Source organism: Passer domesticus, chromosome 11 (genome assembly GCF_036417665.1).
Source record: "Passer domesticus isolate bPasDom1 chromosome 11, bPasDom1.hap1, whole genome shotgun sequence".
Lineage (NCBI taxonomy): Eukaryota > Metazoa > Chordata > Aves > Passeriformes > Passeridae > Passer > Passer domesticus.
The window spans coordinates 25019531-25041987 of NC_087484.1; the positions used below are offsets into that span (position 1 = coordinate 25019531).

General features: G+C 41.2%; 1 protein-coding gene across 4 annotated transcripts; it reads right to left on the reverse strand.

Moving 5' to 3' along the window:
• Positions 1 to 106: 106 nt before the first annotated feature.
• On the reverse strand, positions 107 to 21070 carry NMNAT3 (nicotinamide nucleotide adenylyltransferase 3). Of its 4 annotated transcripts, none has more exons than XM_064384796.1 (5): positions 20518 to 21070; positions 13370 to 13506; positions 6981 to 7164; positions 2268 to 2377; positions 107 to 973 (listed from the first exon to the last, which is right to left on the reverse strand). In XM_064384796.1, exons 2-5 carry the CDS (start codon positions 13476 to 13478, stop codon positions 564 to 566), a joined length of 813 nt encoding a protein of 270 aa, XP_064240866.1. In that variant the 5' UTR covers positions 13479 to 13506; positions 20518 to 21070; the 3' UTR covers positions 107 to 563. The 4 variants fall into 4 exon arrangements, with proteins under 4 accessions (XP_064240866.1, XP_064240868.1, XP_064240867.1 ...); XM_064384798.1 differs by lacking the exon at positions 20518 to 21070 and adding an exon at positions 20446 to 20464; XM_064384797.1 differs by lacking the exon at positions 20518 to 21070 and adding an exon at positions 17485 to 17595.
• Between the last annotated feature and the right edge of the window lie 1387 nt (positions 21071 to 22457).

Sequence of the window (22457 nt, forward strand, 5' to 3'; positions counted from 1 at the left end):
GAAGTGACAGAAGTAGCACATGCATTTTTAAGTGCTTGCAAGAAAGAAAGAAAGATTGATTTCCATGTCTTGGCCAAATCACCAAAAATCAAAAAAAGTTATAAAGTCAAAGTTTAGAATATTTATTATATTTATATAATAAATATATATATTTATTATATTTATATATTTAATATATTTAAACATATCTCTCTCAAGTTATAGTTCATTGTATTTTGCTGGTTTAGAACTGTAAGGATTACAGAATTACAAATTAGGAAAGTACTATATTTGACCCTTAAATCATATTTATTGATTTACTGAAATTATTGAAATACTAAAAATATTTATTGTGAAGATCTCCTTGCTTTTATTTTTACAATGAAGCTGTTCTTTGTGTATTTTAAGCTACACAGGTGAGCATCCCAATTTTCTTGAACACTACCACACACAGATTCATGGATTTAAAACACCATATGATTTCAAGAAATGTTGGATTTTCCCTTCATTGTTAATAAGAAACAACTTTCACAAGAAATGCTCATGACAAGGGTCCTGGTCTGACACGGTACACAGTGCAGAAATCAGTCCCTCAGAGGGTTTGTTGCTGTGTTTTGCAGCCTGAGAGGCTGCAGCAGGTGCCCCTCGTTCCTGCGCTCGCTCTCCGTTGTGTAGACGTTGTGCTGTGCAATGTAGGCAATGACAGAGTCTGGGATGAGATATTTCACACTCTGCCCTCGGCACAGGGCAGAGCGGATCTGCGTCGCACTGATTTCGTTCTGGATCCACTCTCTCACTAGAAAAATATTGTGCTGGAATTTAGATAAAAGGTCTGATTCCTGGATGAACTGCGTTGGATCAGAGCCAGCCCGGCTAATGCAGACCAAACCGAACCTTCCCACTATTTCTTTGATGTCTTCTTCCTTCCAGAGATTGGGTGTCTTAAATGTCTGTAGAAAATCAGCCCCACAGAGCAGCTTTAATTCTGGTAGAACTGGAAAGACAAAAGGAAATAACAGATGGCTTATCCTTTCTCAGTCTTCTAGGAAGTTTATACTTAAAATCAGTTTTAACTCATCACTTTAGATTTTTTTTTTTTAATAATTTACCTTTACTCCAGGCTTTTTTTCAGAAGGTTGCAAGAAAAATTCAGTTTAGGTTTTCGTGTGTCTGGTCACAACTACTTTATCACCTACTTCATCATCATTCAAAGCATATTGAATATTATCTGTACACAGTTAAAGGAGAATTTTTACTCTACTCAAGCAATCCAAAAAGTGGAAGAAGCAAATAAAGAGAAATACTTTAGCACAAAGATTAGACTTGGTTGAACCTGGCTACTCCACACCATCCTGCCCTGCTGCTCTTTACTGTGTCTATTTCTTATTTGCTGTTCCCTGCCTAACCACCAGCACAGAACTCTTTCCTCAAACTTCTTCCCTAGCACTCATCATTATTCCACCGGAGCGTTGTACATTGACCAGATAGTTTCACAGCCTTGTTTTCATGTGAAATGAAGGGGAAAGATGGAGGCTTGCCTTCACTTTATACTCATTTGATGGTTAGCACATCTGCTAGTCTTCTACAAACACCTTAAAGGAGAGATTCAGAATGTAAGAAACATTCCAGTGATGATGTGTCAAAAGTGTGACTTCTTTCCTCCACCAACTGTAAAGATACAACTCTTCAACAACCAGGAAAAACTGAAATGTATTATTCATGTCCAAGAGATGCTACAACACTAGAGGAAAAAGGTAATGTATCAGAAATCCAGCAGCATCCTGGCAAGCCATAGGGCTAGGGAAGATGATTAGATAGGGAACTGAAAACTGACATTGCTTTCAGCCATGCCTCTACTGCCAACAGGAGCTTTTCTGGCCAGCAAACATCAACATGGCAGCATCACAACTGTGCTATGCATACACTTTGTCCTTTGTCTAACACCAGAAGTAGAATTCTAAGCAGTCCCTGTATTTTCTATATTTTTATTTATGTATTCTGTGCTTTGCAAAACATGCAGGGCTACAATGTACATCTCTGACAGAGCTGAAGAGTCACTTATAAAATCAAGAATTAATACAACTCCAAGGTCTCTTATCTGTGTGGGAGCTATTACAGAACAACTGCCCCAGCAGTTATGTTGGCATTTGGCATGGCTTGGTTTTGGCACGCAGCTCCAACCCTCAAAACTCACCAGCTACTATGTTCAATTTTCTCACTGCTGATCTGGTAAAGCTGTAGAGTTTTTAATGCTAAACACAGCATCATGTTTACAGTCATGGACAAACCTGGTTGCTGGCAAGAAAGAGAGTTCCCCATAGAGCCTTCCGTGGGATGTTTGTTTCTTGGGAACTCCTTCTTGGACTGGAACGCTCTGAGTGCTTCATTATAATGGTGCCTGCATTTAAAATAAAGGCTCCTGTGTGAGGTAATTCTCAGAATGCAACAAAGTGATTACTTGGCACTTTCCCCTTCCAGTTATACTCTTTGGATTGGAATACCATTTTTTAGGAATTTGGCACATTCATGCCACCATGAGATTAGCATCAATGTAGTTACATTTTGTGGAATTCACAAGTGATCTCCTTAATGGCATCCTGGTTTGTAAATTCTTATTGAAATTCTACCATTATGGCAATTTTGGTAGCTACTACATTTAAAACATAGAGGAGTTTTTTTGTTTGAAACTGGACTAAATCTCACTTCAATCCCTAGCTGTAATTTCTTGACTAAATACAAACCCTCATGATAGTGTTTTTCTAATGTGTGCTCTGTTTCGAGGAGGAGACATATTTGTTCTCTCTCCTCCTCTTCTCCAGAAAAATACGTTCCCTGAGTTTTTACCTTGTTCTCCTGTTTATGTTAATTAGAAGAATCACAATTCCAAGAAACTAAAATTCTCGTAAGATTTTTGACATCTGCTGAGCTTCTAATTTTACTGAGTCCAGATCCCGGAAGGCAAGCAAGGATCCCTTTCCATGTTTTTCCAGGTTTCTGCTACTTTATCTTTTATCACTCCTCATCCCTGGTGCCCCCCTGCAATAATGGTATTGCTGCCTCATGACAATGGCCTTTTCCTTCCAAATCAGCACAGCGTTGCTTGTTTAGAACAGTCCCTGCCTTGCACCATCCTGAGCCAGGCCTAAGCATTGCTCACATTTGCACAAGCCAACATTGTTTCAAGGATGCAAGCTCCTGGTCAGGCAGGACAAGCAGACACAGAATCAAGGCTGTGTCCAATTTCTGTGCAGCATGTATAGAGCCACAGTGACCATCAGCTCTTATCCAACTGCAGCAACACAAAGGTTCTGAGTTTCAAGGAACAGTCTGAATCCAGTGCATGTACAAAGCCCCAGCTGACCCTTGGAATGTCTCCTGTAAGGAAGGAATTCAGAGGTTAGTGATTTAAAAGTACACTCCTCTAATTGTGTAAACACTTTAGCCACAGAAATAAGCTGCATACGTGTCAAAAACCTACACCCAGGGAGCCTGCAAAGCAGCCTCCAGTGATTTCTGGTGCTCAGCCACTGGCCAGAAAAACTGCACAGCCAAGAGGTGAGGCACATATGGCAGCAGAGAGTGGGTACCAGGAGCTTGGTCTGTGCCTTCCCACACACCTAATTTTAACCCTGCCTTCCTGTAAACAGGCTGCTGCTATGTATAGCCAAGCACACCGACTGTGTGTGCTCTGACATTCTTGGGCTAGGATTCAAAAACAAGAACGTTTGGCAAAGAGCTCCCTGCAGGATCAACGTTACAAACATTGCAAAATCTGAGCTGCCCCGGGTCTGCTCAGCAGCTCAAGGGCTGGGGCAGGTGGAGCATTACTTTAGACACAGCAAAAAGGACAAACTCAGCTTCTCAAGCGTTTTCTGAACCGTGTATGAAGCTCTGAGGAACTACAGAGCTAAATCACAAGCACAACTCAACAGAAGTTGGGTAATGCAGATCTTTGCCAATTTTTAATTACTGTGTAGTATAGCTGCATGCCAATCAAATCCACAGGAGCAATGAATGCAGTCCTTTCCCTACTGACAATACTGTTTCCTTGTCTAGGAATACTCATCAACAACAGCTAAGTGGAAAACAGCTCTATTATGTTCCCTCCTCCTCTCTAAGAAAAGCCTTGGGATAGTCTCCAAGATTTCCATACTCATTTAATAGCACTGCCATAAATGGGATTTGAGCTTTGCTGCTTTGAATTCTTTTGTGTCACAACTACTTGGGATCCTCTGCAAAATCCACAGGTTTTGATGAAATGTGACATTTTTATCGTGCTCAGTTAAACAAGTACTGTAGGAAAAGGCCATTCATTTGTTTCAGGACCAAATGTTCTACTGCAGGTAAGTGAACAACCCAAAAACCTGGTAAGAAGAGACATTTAGGTACAATAATGATATCCCTGCCTTGCAATAGGAAAATCTCTTTCTATTGGTACTGAAGTTTCCTACCTGAGGGAGCTTATTGTGAAGGCAGCAGATAGTCCTTGGTTTTTTGAGGAGTGAAGAACCTATAGATTAACTCTGAATGCATGTGAAGAACAACATCTCTACAATAAGCCATTGCCTGTTTATACTTAGTAAGGATCTGCTCTTTTAAAATATTTTTTTCACCTGTGACACTTAAAATACAGTGTAAAGCACAAACACCTGTATTTCATCAGAATGCTGCTTCCCCATTCAAGGGACAAGGTTCAGCACTGGATTATGGCACTGGTTCAGCTCATTAATACACATCAACATTTGTGGACAAAACAAGATTTAAGCTAATCTCTCTCCTTAAAAAGCAGCCATTTTAACATTTTGTGGATTTCTTGATCTAACTAGAGGTTCACTTTCTAGGCAGATGGGAAGTTTGGCTGTTCATACCACATTGCCTGAGCAGAAAATTATACATATAGGTTTTACTTACTGGATTTCTTATCCTGAAGAACTCTGAAGTGGATTTATAATTTACAAACCCAGCCTTGCAAGCAGGACTCACTTCAGTTGGAGCTGTGCAAGACCAAAGTAGGATCACCTGATCTGTAAGATCTGAGACTGCTTCTCTGGACGAAAATGGTTCGACTGAACTGAAGTTCAACAAAAGCCCCATACCCAGGCTATACTGTAAGACAGCATTTGGTGACTTCTCAAATGGGGACATACAGTTATGATTAGAGAAAGAACAGAGTTTTCTGCAAAGACAGAAAACCTCCCACCCTGATCCTCCTTTGCTGCTTAGAGGGAAAGGGCAAAAGGAGCAACTGGATGTCTGTATTCCTTCAAGGAAGCATATAAAAGCAGATCTAAAAGGCCCTACTTTGTCTTGTAAGTTTGTAGTGAATTCTTATGGATGCTTTTGTAAAGTAACTGCTTTCAGAAAGAGCCACAAGAGCTTCTGCAACAGCTGTTGGAGGGCACAATTTAGAGCCTTGAACACCTGTTTCCACTTAGAAAGTCACCTAGAAAATGGGGATAAAAATGAAGAGTCAGTGATAGCTCTTACAGCACATTTGCTGTAGACTTCCACGAAGCCTTCCATTTTAATGGTATCTGTTACCATTAAACTTGTGTAGCACCTTTTCCAACATGCAGTTAGCACAAGAAGTTTGTGTTTTCACTCCCTGCCCCATATGCATTTATTACCACATGGAAAGGACATGTTTCAATGCATGTCCTTGCATCAAGTTTTGGACAACTTGTTTAATTTCTCCTCCCAGCACAAAACCAAAGCAAACTCACAAGATTTTGAAGAAAACTTCAGCAGTTATGGGCTTGGGCTTAATTTACCATTAGAGTTAATAAGAAAACTGTACAAGGATGTGTGAACAGATAAACCTGGAGGCATAACGCTGCTACCATAGCTAACCTGGAACAGAGATGCTCCTGAAGAACAGCATCATCTGTGAGCTCTCTTACATTCTATCACAAGCTCTCTATCACCCGCTTGGAGACTTACACCCAAGAAAGGTAATATGAGAGGCAAGAACTTTTCCTGCAGAACCCAGCAGTGGCCATCATTTTGCAGAGGCTTTCTGACGTTGTGTCCTGGTCCCGGGGGGCACGGTGGCGTTGGTCGCCTGCGCATCCTGACCTCCTTCTGCTGTCAGCACGCGCGCCAGGAGTGGCCGCACCCTGCCAGTGCCGCCAGCAGGCAGGATCGCCGTTCTGCCACTGGCTGCGGTCCCGGACCGCCGGGAGCGGCTGATAAACATGGAGCCACGTCTAAGCACTGGAGCAAAGGAAAAAGGAAGGACTCTTTGCTCGCTTCTCCAAGCTGCCTTTATTCTTTCCCGCGCAGGAGCGGTGCCGGGGCAGTGCCGTGTTACTCTTCCCCGGCGGGAGCACAGCGCCGAGGCTGGCCGCAGCACCGCGCGGGTGCGGGCGGAGCGCGGAAGCCGCGTGGCTCGAAGAGGGAGCAGAGGCAAAGAGCGGGAAACAAAGAAAAACAGTGGCTTTTACGAAAGGGGGTGGATTCCCAGGAGGAGACCATCTAATGAAAAAAGGGCTAGATAGGAGGGGTCTGGGGGGACAAATGCAAACATAAAATGGAAAGGTACATACCAATGACAGAAGGGAAATATCATAACTGACAGCGAATCTTCTAGATAAATGGGTGTAGCAAATTATGACAGACAAACTGCGGGGGCAGGATTTTGGAGGACAGACAGGGAAGAATCTGGAATTATCGTAACTGCCAAGGAGAAAAGGTGGGAAGACAGGTAGAGGCAGAGACTAAACATATGATCCTCCAAACCTCACTGCCACTATCAGGGAGAGACTAAACTTTAAACCCCCACTGCCACAGCTGTCCACATGCATCCAACTACTTGAAGGAGACGAGGGCAGTACCATAGTTATTGTACAGGTCTGGGCAAAGCAAATGAAAGTTTCCTGGTGGGGAGTCCTGATTTGCCTGGGTGTTTTAGAGGAGCCAAGTTCTGTGCATTGACATGGCAGCCTGGCAGATTTTTGGCAGTCAGGAATTTCATAAAGACAAGAAGAACATAATGTAATCACCTTAATACTTTCACTGTCTCTGTCCATGTGTCCTGCTCGCTCTCCCAGGGATCCACCCGGATCCAGTCAGACGTCTCCAGGGCCAGTTTGGCCATTGCCACCCGGTGCCTTGCTGACACCAAGCCTTTCTTCCCATAGCTATCACTGACAGGAGACATTATGCCTTCAATCACCTGGTATCTTCCTTTGGGAAAAAACAAAAGAAGAAAATGAAAATTAAGTCCTCTTCACAGAATCTTGAAAAATTAGGGTGGATAGGGCCTTGGGAGCTGACCTAGTCCAACGTCTTCAAAGGGTAACTTCCATGGTTAAAGTCAAAGTTTTGAGATGCTATGAACAACTTGATTCGGGTTTTGTTATTAATCCGTTCCCAGCAATTACAAAATTAAAATGCAAATGTTTTGTTCCTCTGTGAACTGCTCACAATTACTATCATGTTTATCCTAATAAATGACCCAAAAAGGAAAGCTGAGTAAACAGACAATTTGAAACCATGTAGGCACAGTCATAATTGATGTTGCAAACTATCAAAATTGTTAGATAGAATTAAGTTTCATAGTCCTGTTAGTACAGCTTTGATATAGCCAGAGCAAAGAATGACTTCACTGACCACTTCTTTGTTCTTAGATATCTGATCATTGTTATTTATCAGAATCATTGTGCTTTTCTTTGTATTAAAGCATAAATTACAGCATATTACTGCAGTTCTGATAGATGTGATTCAGAACAATCAGAAGATTCAAGCACAAAGATGGGGCTAATGGAGTTTAAAACAAAACTTGGAGTACTGTGCTCCACACATCAGCTCAGCAACCACTAAATGCCTTTCTATCTGGCTGACCATGTTAAACACATTTGACAATATGCCCCTGGTTTTCTACCCCTGTAACACAACACAATCATTAACACAACAGACTGGTTAGATTTTGCAGTTCTGGCCCCAAACCAGGAAACAAAAATAAAGCACCAACAGAAGCTGCAAGCCTCGAGAAACTGAGAGGAGAGGAAGAGTGTTTCAACTGAACAGAAATGAACAAAATTATTTCTAATGTAGCACATGCATTTTAAATAACTATGATAAATATGATACTGAAGAAAGAAAAAAATCCTCTTTTTTTTTTCTAATTCAATTATTTTAACAAAGAAACTTCAATGCAGCATGCTACCTTTATTGCTTTGTATGGAAAACAACACCCTTGACATTTCTGAGACTGGTACATGACAATTTTATATTCCAACACGAAAATGTCATTCTAGCAATGTCACATTTATTTTGATGTAATAAAATTTTCAAAATAACTTCATCGAATCGGACTTAAAAAACCAGCAATAAAATTCATTGAGATTTACATCCTCTTAAGATGTCAGTTCAAATCATCCTCTGTTTTAAAATATTCTCATTACAGGCAAAATGAGCAAGATAAAATTTTCCAGAATCATGCGAAGACGTGTATATAATTAAGTCCATCTCTTGATTTGAAATTGGAAATAATTCTACTTGATTTATGAACAACAATTATTCTCTCATACTCTGGTATTATACAGGTCTATAACAAGTTGTCATTTAAAGGGAAAGAAATTACAGTTTAAATTCATTTCTTGTTTAAAGGAAAGGAAACTGCAGTTTGAATTCACTACTACATTAACCTTATTAAAAGGTTTTTCCTACATGATGATTTTATTTGCCATGTTTCAGTTTCTTTAAATTTCTATGGATATAAGTTCTTCCCTTATAACTTATATTAATATATTAAATGAAAAAATAATATTTCTGTGAGCTCATGCTAACCAAGCATATGGGTCTGCCACATCCTTGTGAGATGGAAAGATTTCAGTCTCTAATCTGCCCTAGAGCTGCATAAATGGGATGAAATAAGAGCTTCTGGTGCCGTATCAGTTTGTTCCCAAGCAGAAATGAAACCAACCGGAAGAGAAAAAACAAAGTTTGTAACACTTCAGAGAGTCAAACACAGGAATGGCTTGAGAAGATTCACAATGGAGTAATCCAGCACTGTGCAAACAGGATGCACAAGAGCCTTCTACACAGAAACACAAGCTTTAGCTGTCAAAATGTAGGAAATAATTTTATCACTGGCTCTAAGTAACTTGTTTCCCATTCAGTAATTTAAAAGTTCACCTGTTCAAATATACCCCTCAGTTTTCGCAGGTGTGTGAAGAGGAAATCATTAAATTCTGTCACCCTGGGCTTTTATTAATGTCCATTGCAATTCTCTTTTCTTTCCCATAAATTGTTACAGGTTGTTTCATACCTTCCTTGGTCCAAAATTATCTTCAAATTCTATTTCTCCGGAATTCTATTTGTTTTCATCACGTAGTTTGTTATTATTGCTTGTCCTAAATATGTGCAAAAGTTCTCCAGGCCCTCAAGTAGCTTTGTATTTCAAAATACACCTAACAAAAGCAGCAAAAAAGTTCCTCTTGCTATAAACTTACATTATCTAAGAACTGTTTAGGAGAACTAGCTAGTGCTCAAAAAATATAACAAAAGGAATGAAACAAAGACTGTCCCTCAAACATGTTAAAGGAGATTATTAAGGAAAATTATTATTTAGTTTTCTGTTATCAAGGTGTCACTGTAAATTGCCACCAACACTAACACAAATCGTAATGCTTAATTAGCTTATTAATAATAAAGCAAATTTATCAAATGCCAATTTCATACAGAATTGTTTGTGTATTTTGGTGGGGCTTCTAAAGATTAATTTCTTCTGGTAGTAAGTCTGGAATTCACTTACTGGAGAGAAATTATGCCAGAAGTAAATAACAAAAGTAAATAACTGCTACAGAAAAGCAAATAAATGAAACACTTCCATACATTTAACTCTTGCTCACTACTCATTTTCCTCTCAGTGTCAAGGGAAAATCCCCCAAGAGAAGCTCTGCAGCTTCTGGATGTTACCCTACCCAGTGAACAGGAATGCATTTGACAGAAACTAGGAATGCAGCCAGCTGGGATGAGCAGTGGTTTAGCCTCAGTAGCATATACAGGAGGCATCAACCTGAGACCATGGGAAGTGGGATACTGAAAGGGAGATACCTGGTCAGGTCATGGCAAGAAGAGTGTGCTCATGGGAGTCTGTATGTTAATGGGTGTTGATGGAACTATTCTAGATTAGGTCATGTTTCTGGTTCTTGTTCTCAGCTAGTTCAGAACCTGTCACGTTCAAGGTCGTGTTCTGAGCTTGCATTGGTGATTGGACCCTCATCCTCAGAATACCCCTGTATCTTGTTATGTTCCCCATGCCCCCCTGTCTTTGGATCTTGCCCCTCAGATGATGAGGTTTCTATGTTTGTTATATTGCTATTAAAATTCTTTATCTTTGGGCAAGTCCATCATTCCCATCCCTCTGTTTTTGCCACGTTTTCCCCAGCTGGACCGGACTTGAGGTCACAGCAAGCCAAACTGCGATAGCAACCCAGCAATGGTGTCCCATTTTCCCCAGTTTTCATAAGATAACAACTCATTATCCTTCACCTTCCCCTGGCATTTATCTTGTCACAGATAAAACATCTTGTTTTTCACACCTTCCTCCTTTGACCTGTATCGCTTTTGGTCTCACTTGGAAACCTGGGGATGTAAATATCCTCCACTGGCAACAATTGGGAAACAAGACTAAAAATATCTCAGATAGATTGATTCTAGTACTATTTCTATGGTCTTTATGGTCAAATGAGGAATACAGTCACAGAGAAGTAAAAGTGCTTGGTATTAGGTATTCATAGACTCTAAAGCCATCTGCCACAGTCACTGCAAGTTTCAAAAAACAATTTTAAAACAAGGGACTGAATATTGGAAAATTTTAGCTTTGTCTGAGAATGTGTAAAGTGCCATATTCAAATGAGTAGACAGAAAATCCAAACAAAGAGAATGATTTGAGTCATTGAGGCACACACAGCTATGTGTTGTATTTAAAAGGCAGCATGACAAGATTTATTGGCTGATATTAACTGAAAAAGGATGAATTACTTGACATGTGGCAATGAAACTGCACTTAAAGAAACCCAATAAAATGTCTTACTTAAAATAGGGATGTATGAAAAATAAGATTAGGCAGCACTAGAAACTGACGTGATGTACAAAAAGCTGGCAGACAGAATTACTGGAGACGTCAGTCAGGATGCACATTAGGGATTGTCACATCATTCATGGCAGTGAAACCTGCCTCTGAAGTCACAGAATCCTGGAACTGCTGAGGTTGGAAAAGCCCTCTAAGATCACTGAGTCCAACCAGTAACCCAGCACAAGAACATGTCCCCAAGTGCCACATCCACACATCCTTTGAACACTTACAGGGTTGGTGACTGAACTCCAGCCAAGCCATGGCCTGACTCATCATTTCAGCCTGATTTGTGAGGGAACACCACTACTAAAGCAGCAGGGGGATGAAGCCATTCCCAAGCCTAGGAAACACGTCCCTCACACTAATTAAAGAATTCCTCACTCGTTTCTGGCATCCAGTGTGGACATCAACTCCAAGATGCATTGTTCTCTCAGAAAGGGAATCACTGCTGCCTCAAATCAGACAACCCCTGCCCTCCAGTCGCTTCTCAGCAAATAAACTCCAATTTCTCCTCTCCTTCCCTGCTAACCCCAGAAGTGAAAACAGGGCTGAAGCCATGAGAAAATGACCAATAAATTTCCTGGGTAGGGATGGTTCCGCTATAAAAGAGGCATCCAAAATCAGTCATTTTTATAGCAGGCTGCCAAACCCTTCAGCTTGAGAAACTGCGTTCCCTGTTGGGGAGGGGCCACAGATGGGGTTTGAGTACCCACACATCCAAACACATACACCCATCCACACAGTACAAACATGTACAGCTGTTCTTGGAGTGCTGCAGATGCAGCCACCTCTGCTCGGGATGGGTAAAGCTTCTGCAGGCAAACAGAGGGCTCTGACTTTGCTGCCATGCTGTGTTAAGCTTTCAGAAAGTGCAAAGACAACGCTGTAGGCAACCCCGACACCAAAGAAGGATTATCCAATGCAGAAAGTCCTTGCACCTGTAAGGCTTCACAAATTAAAATGAGAAGCCAAAAGGCAAGTTACACTCTACCCAGAACTAGGCATTGACATCAGGTGTAATATAATGCACAATTTTCATTTCAACTTTTCAAAATTTCGCTTTTAATATGATTATTACTAGATTTTAAGCAAACTACCCTGAGTAAGGGGTGGAGTCTCTCTAACCTGACCCTGGGGCAGACCAGACATTAAATTGATTTAGACAGAATAATAATTAATATCCCAGTTCAGTCCTTCTTTAAAGACAAAGAGAAATGTTACTGGACTACAACTTATGACTTAAACAGAATTACCAGTTGGTCTCATATTACCTTTCTACTCTTTGCATACCTAGGCAGCAGAATCAGTTATAAAACTACAGTGAAAAAAGTAAATTAAAATACCTTTTTTTTTTTTTTTTTATTTCTAGTCCTGCAGGAGCAACAAAATAATTTTAGTTCTAGGAAAACAGAGACTTGTAGAGGCTGCTCTCAGAGCCAGCTCTGTAATTCCTCCCCATGACAGTCAAAGTTTCCTCACAGGGTATTCTGAGTATGCAGCTGCTGCTTTTACTGGTATCAGTTGGTTCCCAGGTTCTCTCCCCCTGCTCAATTTGACAGGCAAATTCCTTTTACTATTATTTGCTGTTTAGGTTCCTATTGAACCACCTCCCTAGGATTTTCTTTGTCAGATTCTAACAAATAATGATTCCCTCCCAACCACTTCCAGAGACATAACTGCATATTTTATCTGCAGATGAAAAAAAAAAAAAAAATAAATCCCTGAGCAACTCAGGAGCCGCTCAAGCTTAGAGTTCAAGGCTTTCCAGTGGCATTTCTGATTATTTCTTAAATTCCTGATGTTACCACCTTGCTCTTTTGTTGCCAAAACATTCTAGCCTCTGGCATCTCGCTTTTCTGATCTTTTTTTTAGGATAGATAAAGTGCCTCTTAGTGAAGACAGATAATGAATAATTAACGTTTCATCTTTTCTCCAATTTCCCCTGGCTGTCAAAACTGCTACCTGGAACTCTTCTTCATATTGAAACACATTGTATCAGAAAAGCATGGAATTGGAAAATAGAAGGTTTTCCTAAGTTTCAAAATTATGAATCATATTATTTCACAAGGTTCTGCCAGTGCCATGAGCAGGATTCTCAAACTGCTGATAAAACTTTTACTCTCTTTGCATGAGCACTCATTATACTTGCTTATACACTGAGGTAATACCAGACTTTCTATATTAAATATCCCAGGAAAGCTTTACATTAATATCAGTAAAAAATATTAAAATCAACCCAGCTGTAAAATAAGAGCTGATCTAAGTGAGTATTAAAATTCTTTCTTGCTTTTCCCAGGCCTCACTGACCTGTCTGGTGCAGGTGGTCTCTGGCCAGCTCAAACAAACGCATGTGCATGTTGGTGGTGGGGTTAAAGGAGCCACAGGCCAGGAGGATGACAGGGATCCTGCTCCTCATCCTGACAGCAAAACATTACAGCTCCTCCCTGAAGAAAAAAATTAAAACAAAAGACAAACTTGAGAAAGAGGAGTCTGCCCTTGGCTCATGAACTCAAAGGAGCTATTTCCAGGACTGGGTGTTCCTGGAGCACCAGTGCAGTGTCCAGAGATCAGTCCTGTCCCAGCATTCAGCCCCTGCCTGCTTAGGAACACAGCTGTTCCTGAATATTAACTAGGAGAACACCAACACATTCTGCTTCCCCACACACAGACATGGCTGCAACAAACTTCTAGAAATTTACATTCCTATTACTAAAATCTGACAAAATTTTTTTCTTCATTTTTAACTTGTATTAGAGAGAAAGGTTTTGTTTTGTCTTCATGACCACTGATAACGTTGGAACCTGCAGACCTGCTACAGAAGCAATTTTTTTTTTTTTTAAATAACTTCTTCCAATGAACCTTTGCAACACGTGACAAAACCTCACATGCAACACCCCATCCTAAGGTGTGACTTCCTATAAACTGGGCAGGCAGCAGTGGGGTCAGCCAGCTGGGAAACCTTCCAGCCAGATTATCAGCACTGGCCTGTGGTTCCTCTGCTGGGCTGCAGAGCAATGGACACTGCACCAACAACAGGGAGCAGCAGGGAAGAGGAAGCACAGCTGTGTCAGGAAATCCCCAGGGCATTAAAAAGCTGTGAACAGGAGGATTGCGTAGGGAGATTTGCTGTGAGGAGCCTTGCAGGGGTGTTTACAAACAACCCTGATATAATTTGGTTAAACTGTCATCTACTAAAAATGTAGCAAAAATCAGTTTAAATCCACTGGGCTTGGAGCTATTTACATACACAACTCTTTTAAAAACTAATCCAGAATACAACTGGCATGATAAAAACAGTTGTGTCCCACACCCATATCTGCAAATTCCAAGTCTTTTCCTAGAATTTGAAATCTCTACATTGCTCATACCTTTGTATCATACAAATGCCACTCTCCTCCCTTCCTTGGCCTCCAGACCTCCCCATCAAACAGAACAGGCTTCCTGCAGGACACACCTGCATCCCAAACTTCAGAACCCAGTCTTGGGGTAACAGACCAAACCCAGCACAGATTGTGTGGGTTTGGTCTGATCAGCCAAATCTCATTCTCCTTCTGCAATGTAGCTGTAGCTCAGAGCCCACCTCTTACTGTTCCCAGTTCTTACAGTCCCATTTTTCCCCCTCTTTCTCTGACTTAGAAAAATTTAATAATAATGGTTAAATCCATGTCAAGTTGATGGTTTATAGCTGTCAATATGATCAGTTCATTTATGGAGGATTTACAACCCAGACAGGGACTGTACCATGGAACAGCACCAAGCAACAAGTGTTTACTGAGAAAATCCTTTGAAGCATAAAGTGCTATCTGTACCTCCAGCATCTAGTACTGAATACAATTGTTTTATAATGTTTTTATTCTACTTTCCTCATTTCTCATACCTTCCATCATACTAGGGGAGACATACTGGGGAGAAATGACTTGCTGGCTCTAGAGCCACTGAAAGACACCAACAGTTTTATGGACTGTGATGGGAGCAGCTGGAGGAAGCTCCTTTCACTGCACCCTGCTCTCTCCTCTGGTTTACCGTTCCTATGCAGACACAAAAACTCACACATGAAAACTGTATGCAAAATGTACAGCTTCTTTAGTCAGGAAAAACCAAAAAATGTTCTTGTTTAGTATCAGCAATTCTGTAAAGGTATCTCCATTGGATGGGGGAAGGTGTTTCTGCCCTGAAACTGAGCAAAACATCAGCATCTGGATGGAGCTCTCATTGCTGGCCCACACTCTCCTGTGCTCCCTCCTGTTCTGATCAAGTGCAGCTTATATTGCCATAGCTGTTCCTTTGTTTGCCATCTCAACTGAATTATTTCCTTTGCTTTGCTTTTAATTCTACAGACTATTCTATTTCTCACCTGAAACAAAGGTGTTGGACAGTTTAATTGCAGCTCTTACTCATTTATACCCTGGAAACTCCAGGGAAAGACTTCAACCTGTGACTTTTAGTGATAACTTGACAGTACTGACAATGGAAACTCAAAAATCAAACCACCACCACCACAAAAACCCAAACCAAACAAAACCAAAAAAGAAAGCAGAAAAAAAACCCCACAAGAAACCAAAACTGTAGTACCAATAGCAAATAAAAACTTCATGAAAAAGCATCTCACAAGGTATTATATACATCTATAAACTCACAAACACCCTTTTTTTTTTTTTTTAAATCAGTGTTTCTATTTTTACTATCCCCAAATATGGTGCACCGTACACCTATTCAACAGGTCTAGGACAACTTTTAGTATTTGAAACAAAACTTTCGGATTCCGTTGATATCTCAGCCGGTATTAATTACCTGAGGGGTCTCAAATCATGAGAACATCACTCAAAGTAACAGAAAAAAAGAAAGTTAACTGATTTTTCAGCTAAGCTCCCTTGAGAAATCAAACACTGGGGAAAGTTTAAAGACAGAGTCTGTGTGCCCTGCTCTGGGCCCGTGTTCCAGCAGCCCTGGGCAAGCAGTGCATTCCCAGAAATGTCAGTCTGCAGCTTGGGAAGCTTCCAACAACAGGGGCATCGTGTGGCAATGCAGAAAAGGACAGTCACCTTCAGATAGGGAGGCCACACTCAAGCTATATAAAAAGGTTTAATGATGGACAAAGCATTGTGATTTTCATTGGACAGTTCCTGCAAGTTCTTTCCCTGGTGCCTATATTCCTACAATATGTCAATAAGAGATGACGTTACAGATGACCACAGTTAAGTTCTGCTGAAAGTCAGTAATTAGAGCCATATCTGATTAATTATCAGCAGCAGAATGAAGTGCTGAGCAGCACAGTCTGATTCACGAGCTGTTAAATTAGTAAACTGGAGAACAAGACACTGATACGTGCACGCTATGAGTCACTCACCCTTGAGGGAACATTTCCACAAAAAGCAGAAATAAACCAAATCCTAGCACAGGATTAAAGTATTATCTCCTCCTGTGAGGGGGAATCTAGATTAATTTAGATGAAATTTAGATTTGAACAAGTTCAAAGCTGCCTGATTCCATTCTTTTACTGGGCCAATCACCACCTCATATAAATTCATGCAGATGCAATGGGACCAGCTGAGTTACACCAAGTGACACTAAGAGTATTAGAGTTGTGACACAGATCAGGAAGGTCAGGAAGTAAAACTACATTTAGTAGCTGACCCAAAGCATAGCAAGCCACAGTACACAAATATCCCTTATAGATATGACTGGTTATGAGAGTTTCTCATGCTGTTAATAATAATAATTCTCTGCTGCTATAGAGAAGTTATTCCAGTCAGTAAGTTCCCAGCATTTGCTGTCACCAAAAGCAATCCTCCACAACAGTGACCTGTATATCACCACCTTCCCTTTAATAATGAGCATATGTACCTTGGTGAAGAAAAATGGAAAATGTATAATCTGGGGCAGTATTTTATTTACTCATCAAGAAGTTACTCACTCCAGCCACAAAGGATTTTACAAGGAGTACATCTATATTACACACAGCCCAATATGATGCTGTAACCTTCCAAAACAGCTTTTTCAGGGCCACATGGTGAGTAATTTTTCAATTATTCAATTTGTTTCATTTTTCAATTATTATTATTATTAAATTCCAGTGATTCAGGTGGACCCCATTTATTTAACTTTCACTGAAAGCCATGACAGGAAACATAATTTCCTACCAAATTCACTGTATCAGAACCATGAAGCTGCTCCTTCCAATCCCCACACCAGACTTTTAGTCAGAGAACACAAGTCCCATTGCAGCTTCAGAGAAATCCCAAGATCTGCTCCCCTCCTCACTGCAGGATTCACCACAGCAGCAACTCATCCAAGCCTATAAAAATCATCTGGGCTTTTTCATGTGTAACACAGAAGATGGCTCAAAACGCAGCAAATTCTGCCTTTAACAATGCACAGGAGGTTTTGCCTGAAACAGGCCTGCTCACTTTGGGGATACTCACTATTCTTCCTCTCTGTCCAGGCAGGAATTTTCCCAGCAAAACAAAAAGTCCTCTGTGAAGAAGTCACCTCGCAGAAAACTGCCTGTGGCCCAAATTCCAAGCACCCTGGCGGCAACCAGAGAAAGCAGCCTCAGCAGAAGTGTCTCCTCCTCTCCTGAGATTATAATCCTTCAAATCACAGCACACTTCACTCTTGCCATTACTTTAATTCAGGTTGTATTCCCTTCCACAGAAGAGACAACAAAACCTCTCTATCAGCTACATCTCTAAAATCAACCTAAATGTGACTTATGGCTCCATTTACTTGGAATGAGTTTTTTCTTCTGAATGAAACTACTTCTCTGTTTTCAGTTTCCAATCCCAACTCTTTCTGCTCCATTGCTACAGGGAATTGGCTGTTTAAAGGGTCTAAAGAAGAAAATTTACCATAAAAAGCACACGCTGACAAAGCACAACAAATATAAATAATAAATTGAGCACAGGACTCATGCAGTCTGAAATACATGCAAATATTGAACCTCCAGTTAATAATGAACACAGCATTGCCTTCAACAATTTTGTACTCTGAAAATTTGAGCAGAATTATTGCTTAGCACAAGGTTACAAAGATTATATTCTCAATACCCACAAAACAGTGCCTGTGAATTCCAGTTCCAGAATACATGTTTTTTAAGTCTGTGAGTTGCTGCAAGATTATAACTAGGATTCTGCAGAGGGGCACAAGAGTGTCTGGTCCCAGAGTCCAACTAATAAATTATCCACAGAGATACTCCCACAATAATATCCTAAATATTTTTCTTAGTATTCTTAAGAAAATTATATGTTATGAACATTCTTAATCATGCTGCAAAATAATCACCCTTACAGGCCGCTCATTGCCTGAACAGCAACAAGGAATACAGCAACTCAGCAACATGGAATGCAGAAACCACTACTCCTGCACATCACCAGTAAAAACCCTATTATTAACATCCGTATTTGTGCATTTACTAAATATTCTAAGGTTATTTCAGATATACTGATGTCCTTAAACAGCAAACATGAAAAGACAACGACAACATAACGTCCTTAATGTTATTTTTCTGTATTAAGTAAAATAATGAAATAATCCCATTTTGTACAAAAGGCATTAATTATATTCTAACTGCTCATAAAACACTTGATGATACTTAGACAAAGAGCTCTGCAGCAGTTTCATCTGGTGACAAGGCCAGTGATACTCCACTAACCCAGAACCATGCAGAAAATAAGTAAAAAAGGACCAGACTGGCCAGCACCTCGTACCCAGTGTTTGCTGGGTAGTGCAGGATCTCACTGGCCTCATGCAACACCACTCCCTGCAGTTTTGCAGCATTTCCACAACTCAAGAGAATACGATCATCTCCTGTATCTTGTATTTCCTGCAGTATGATCTTTATAATTACTGCTCCAGTAATCCTAGTGATCACTCAACATCTGACACTCAACTCCCTCCCTATTCTTTGTGCCCATATCACACTAATAAATAAGCTTTTTCTTCTTCTACAGAAGACTTGTCTAAACTATTCTAAGTTTTCCTTCTGTTTGCATGTACGAGTCAGTCATCCATAATGCATAATATATTGATTTACAGAAAAGGAGGATTCACGCAGAACTGCAACTCTGAGAGCCTATTTTTAAGCAAACAAACTGTTGATTTAGTGAAAGCACCAACTTATCTGTCAAAACAAACTCTTGCTAAAACTTCAAGAGTTCCTGTTGAGAAGCCATTCAGAGCGATTTTTTTTGTCTATCAACATCTCTGTAATTTTCCTTCAACTAGCAAAACACACTTAGCATATCCTAAGGCAAATTTCAGACACTGAGCTCACACTCAAACAGAAGATAAATTTAAGTGGTAAAGAAAACCTCTCCAATCACGAAAATCAGCTTTTATAAAGCTGGTTTTACAAGACAGCAAGTTAATGAAACCCCTAGCAGTACTACTGCAGAACACTCAGATGCAAACTAATTATATATAGCACCCACGGCATAAGGCAGGATTTCCAGAACACGGAGCAAGACCTGCCTGTGCCAGATCACTGGGCTGGATGGCATTTCTTATGTTTTTGAAGTTCCCCATTATACTTTATGACCCTGCATGGCAAATTTCTTCATTTCTGCTAATTATTGTTCAGGAAAAATGCACAGTGCTTGGTGAGCAGAGTGACACGCACACAAGCATCTGAGTGGTAATTGCACTGCACCAGTGAGGCTGGCTGCTGACATGGAGGCAGGTCTCCAGTGGCACCAGGGCAGGAGCTGGGGCTGGACAGCTACACCTGCTCCAGGTGCAGCAGCAGCAACTGAAACACTGGATGAATTAAATCCTCGGAAATCATCCCTGCTATGAAATCCAGTTTGTCTCATTAAATTACTCTAAAAGGCACAAGCTCAAAGTCCCCTCTGACAGGACTGTCACCTATCGTGTCCTCTGTGCTACACACACACAGCTCTGGACTTCTCAAAGGTCTCTGAGATCATCTGAATGCTAATTAGTTGTCATAGATAGGCTAAATTCTAAAATTCGCATTTCTGAAGTTGAAGGCACGAAGGCAGTTTACTGGTACAATCACACAATGGAACCAGATTTCAGTAGCAGATCACACCTGGAAAATGAGCTCACGTGGACTGTACTGCCACAAAGCTTAAAGAAAACAAACACCGTGCTTTGTTTATAAAATCAAACAGCAGCTGCTGCACCCCCTTAAAGCCGGGGAAAAGACGAGTAAGTTACGCGGTCAAAGCCAGATGGATTCAAATAAAAAAAAAAAAATAACCGTATTTGTGTTTCTTTTAACTCTCTGCACATGGCTAGGTGTTGGGTGAGGGAGGGGGGAGAATGGAAAAAAGCATTCTATCTTAAACTCACACATACGTACACACGCGCACACACACACTCACACGCACACACACACGTATATTATAATGTATATTATATACGGTGGTGGATAAGCGTTTCTCGGGTGCGCGGCGTGGCCAGCCCAGCAGCCCCGGCCGGGGTTTGCGGCCTACCCGCAGTGCCCTCAGCGCCCGCTCCGCTCCGCGCCTCCGCCCGAGCCCGCAGCCGCTCCCGACTCCCGGGGGGGTCCGGCCGCTCCTCCCTTCCTCCGGTCGGTCCGTCCGTCCGTCCGTCCGTCCGTGCTTAGCGCAGGACAAGCGCGGCCCCCGCGGTTGGCAGCGCTGCGGGGCAGGCTCGGGGCCGGGCCGCCCCCAGCGCCGCTGCTCAGCGGCAGCCTCGCCTCCTCACACAGCACAAAGTGTGTTTCTGTTGTCACCTGAAGGTGACCTCCCAAACTTTCGGCTTCCCGCTGTCACTGAGGGCGGGCCCTGCGGCGCCAGGGTGGTGCTGACAGCGGGAGGAAGGCCGACTTGCGACCGCAGACTAAGGAAAGTGTGGGAAAATTTACAGCGCGGGAGGTTTGTGTCCGAAAAGGAGACAGAGGAGTCCTGTAACTTCGTTGAAATAAAGGGAGAGGCCATGGGAGATTTCCCATGGGATCTGTCACATGGCTGGGGGACACAGCCCCATTTTTGCCCTAATTCCCCATCCACATCACCCTCTTGCTTTCCCCATCGGCGAGGGTTCTCACAAGGCACTTCCTGCATCCCCTACTCTATGTCCTTCTCTACCATGTACCCCCCCCCCTTTTTTGTTCTTTTATGTAAGAAAACACTGTTCATAATTCTGTTAAGTCTTTGTTCTTTCTCTTTAAGTTCAGGAATTTAACACGGCCTTGGCTGAGCAGCAGTCTGTGCCAATTAGTACCATTTTCTAGAACTCTTCCATCACTTCCTGGTGTGTGAGTCCCTGGCCCTTTCTACATGGAGTTTCACACAGTGTGTTTGCCAAGACAGTCATCTTAATCCTTTCATGAAGCGCAGCTTTTTCTGTGTCCGATGGCCTCACAAAGTCATCTCCTTCTACATCAGCTATGGAATATTTTGCAAAATACTCCAATGTCATAAAAAGTGTGTTAAATAGATTTTGGAAAAAGTGAAGTCCAGAGAGTTTTAAATAATTTGCTTCTTTAATTCTTAGGCATATAAAATCCAGTTTCTTGAGGCATCAAAATGTCATCAGTTAGGTTTAGAGTTCACCACAAACATCCTGGGTTTTGTACTGATGAAAGGAAACACAAATTTTCCTCTGGTCTGACATTATGGTAAAAAAATAAATAGGACTCTGGAATGCATTTTTAAACTCTACTGTGTGAAATGCACATGCAAACCTCTTGCACAGAGGCCATGAGATGTACTTCAGATCTTTTGTTGCCCTTGCTGAAAGGTGGGCAAGAGATGGTTTTGGCTGGGGCTTTGGTTTCAGACTGGCAGCAGAGTTTGCACTTTTGAGGTTTAACTTCAGGGGGATAAAGTGGCAGTGTGGGAAATGCTGAAATTGAACTGAAATTGTGTGTGGCTGTGTATTTCTCCATGACATTTCCATGCTTGTCATTGGTCCTGCTCTGTTCACAGAAAGTTTCATTTTTCATAGACTACAACTTGCAATTTGAGATATTAGGGAACTATTACTGTTAGTGGCAGGGTGACTTCTGTCATTTTTGAAAACAGGGAGGGTGTTGGACAAAGACTATGCAGGCAATTTCTTATACATGAGGAGTCCAGACTCTAGGTGCATAACTTTTAAAAGCTGTGGGATTATATAATGATGAAAAGCCAGATTAGCAGGTTTGAAGTGAACTAATGTGTGTATAAATAATCTTTCTTACAAAAGGATCTAGAACTCAGTAGAAAAATCAATTCCCCAACTCCCTTTGACAGATGAAAGTCATTTTAAAATGGACCACTTATTTTGGCTGACTACGTTTGCTAAACATATAAAGTTTTTTCTGGAAAGTAGTAGCTCCTCTTTCTAGAGTTTGAATTATTGTTATGTGCTTTGTCAATATATAAGATTCCCTATAAAAGGAAACATTTAATTTATAGACAAGACA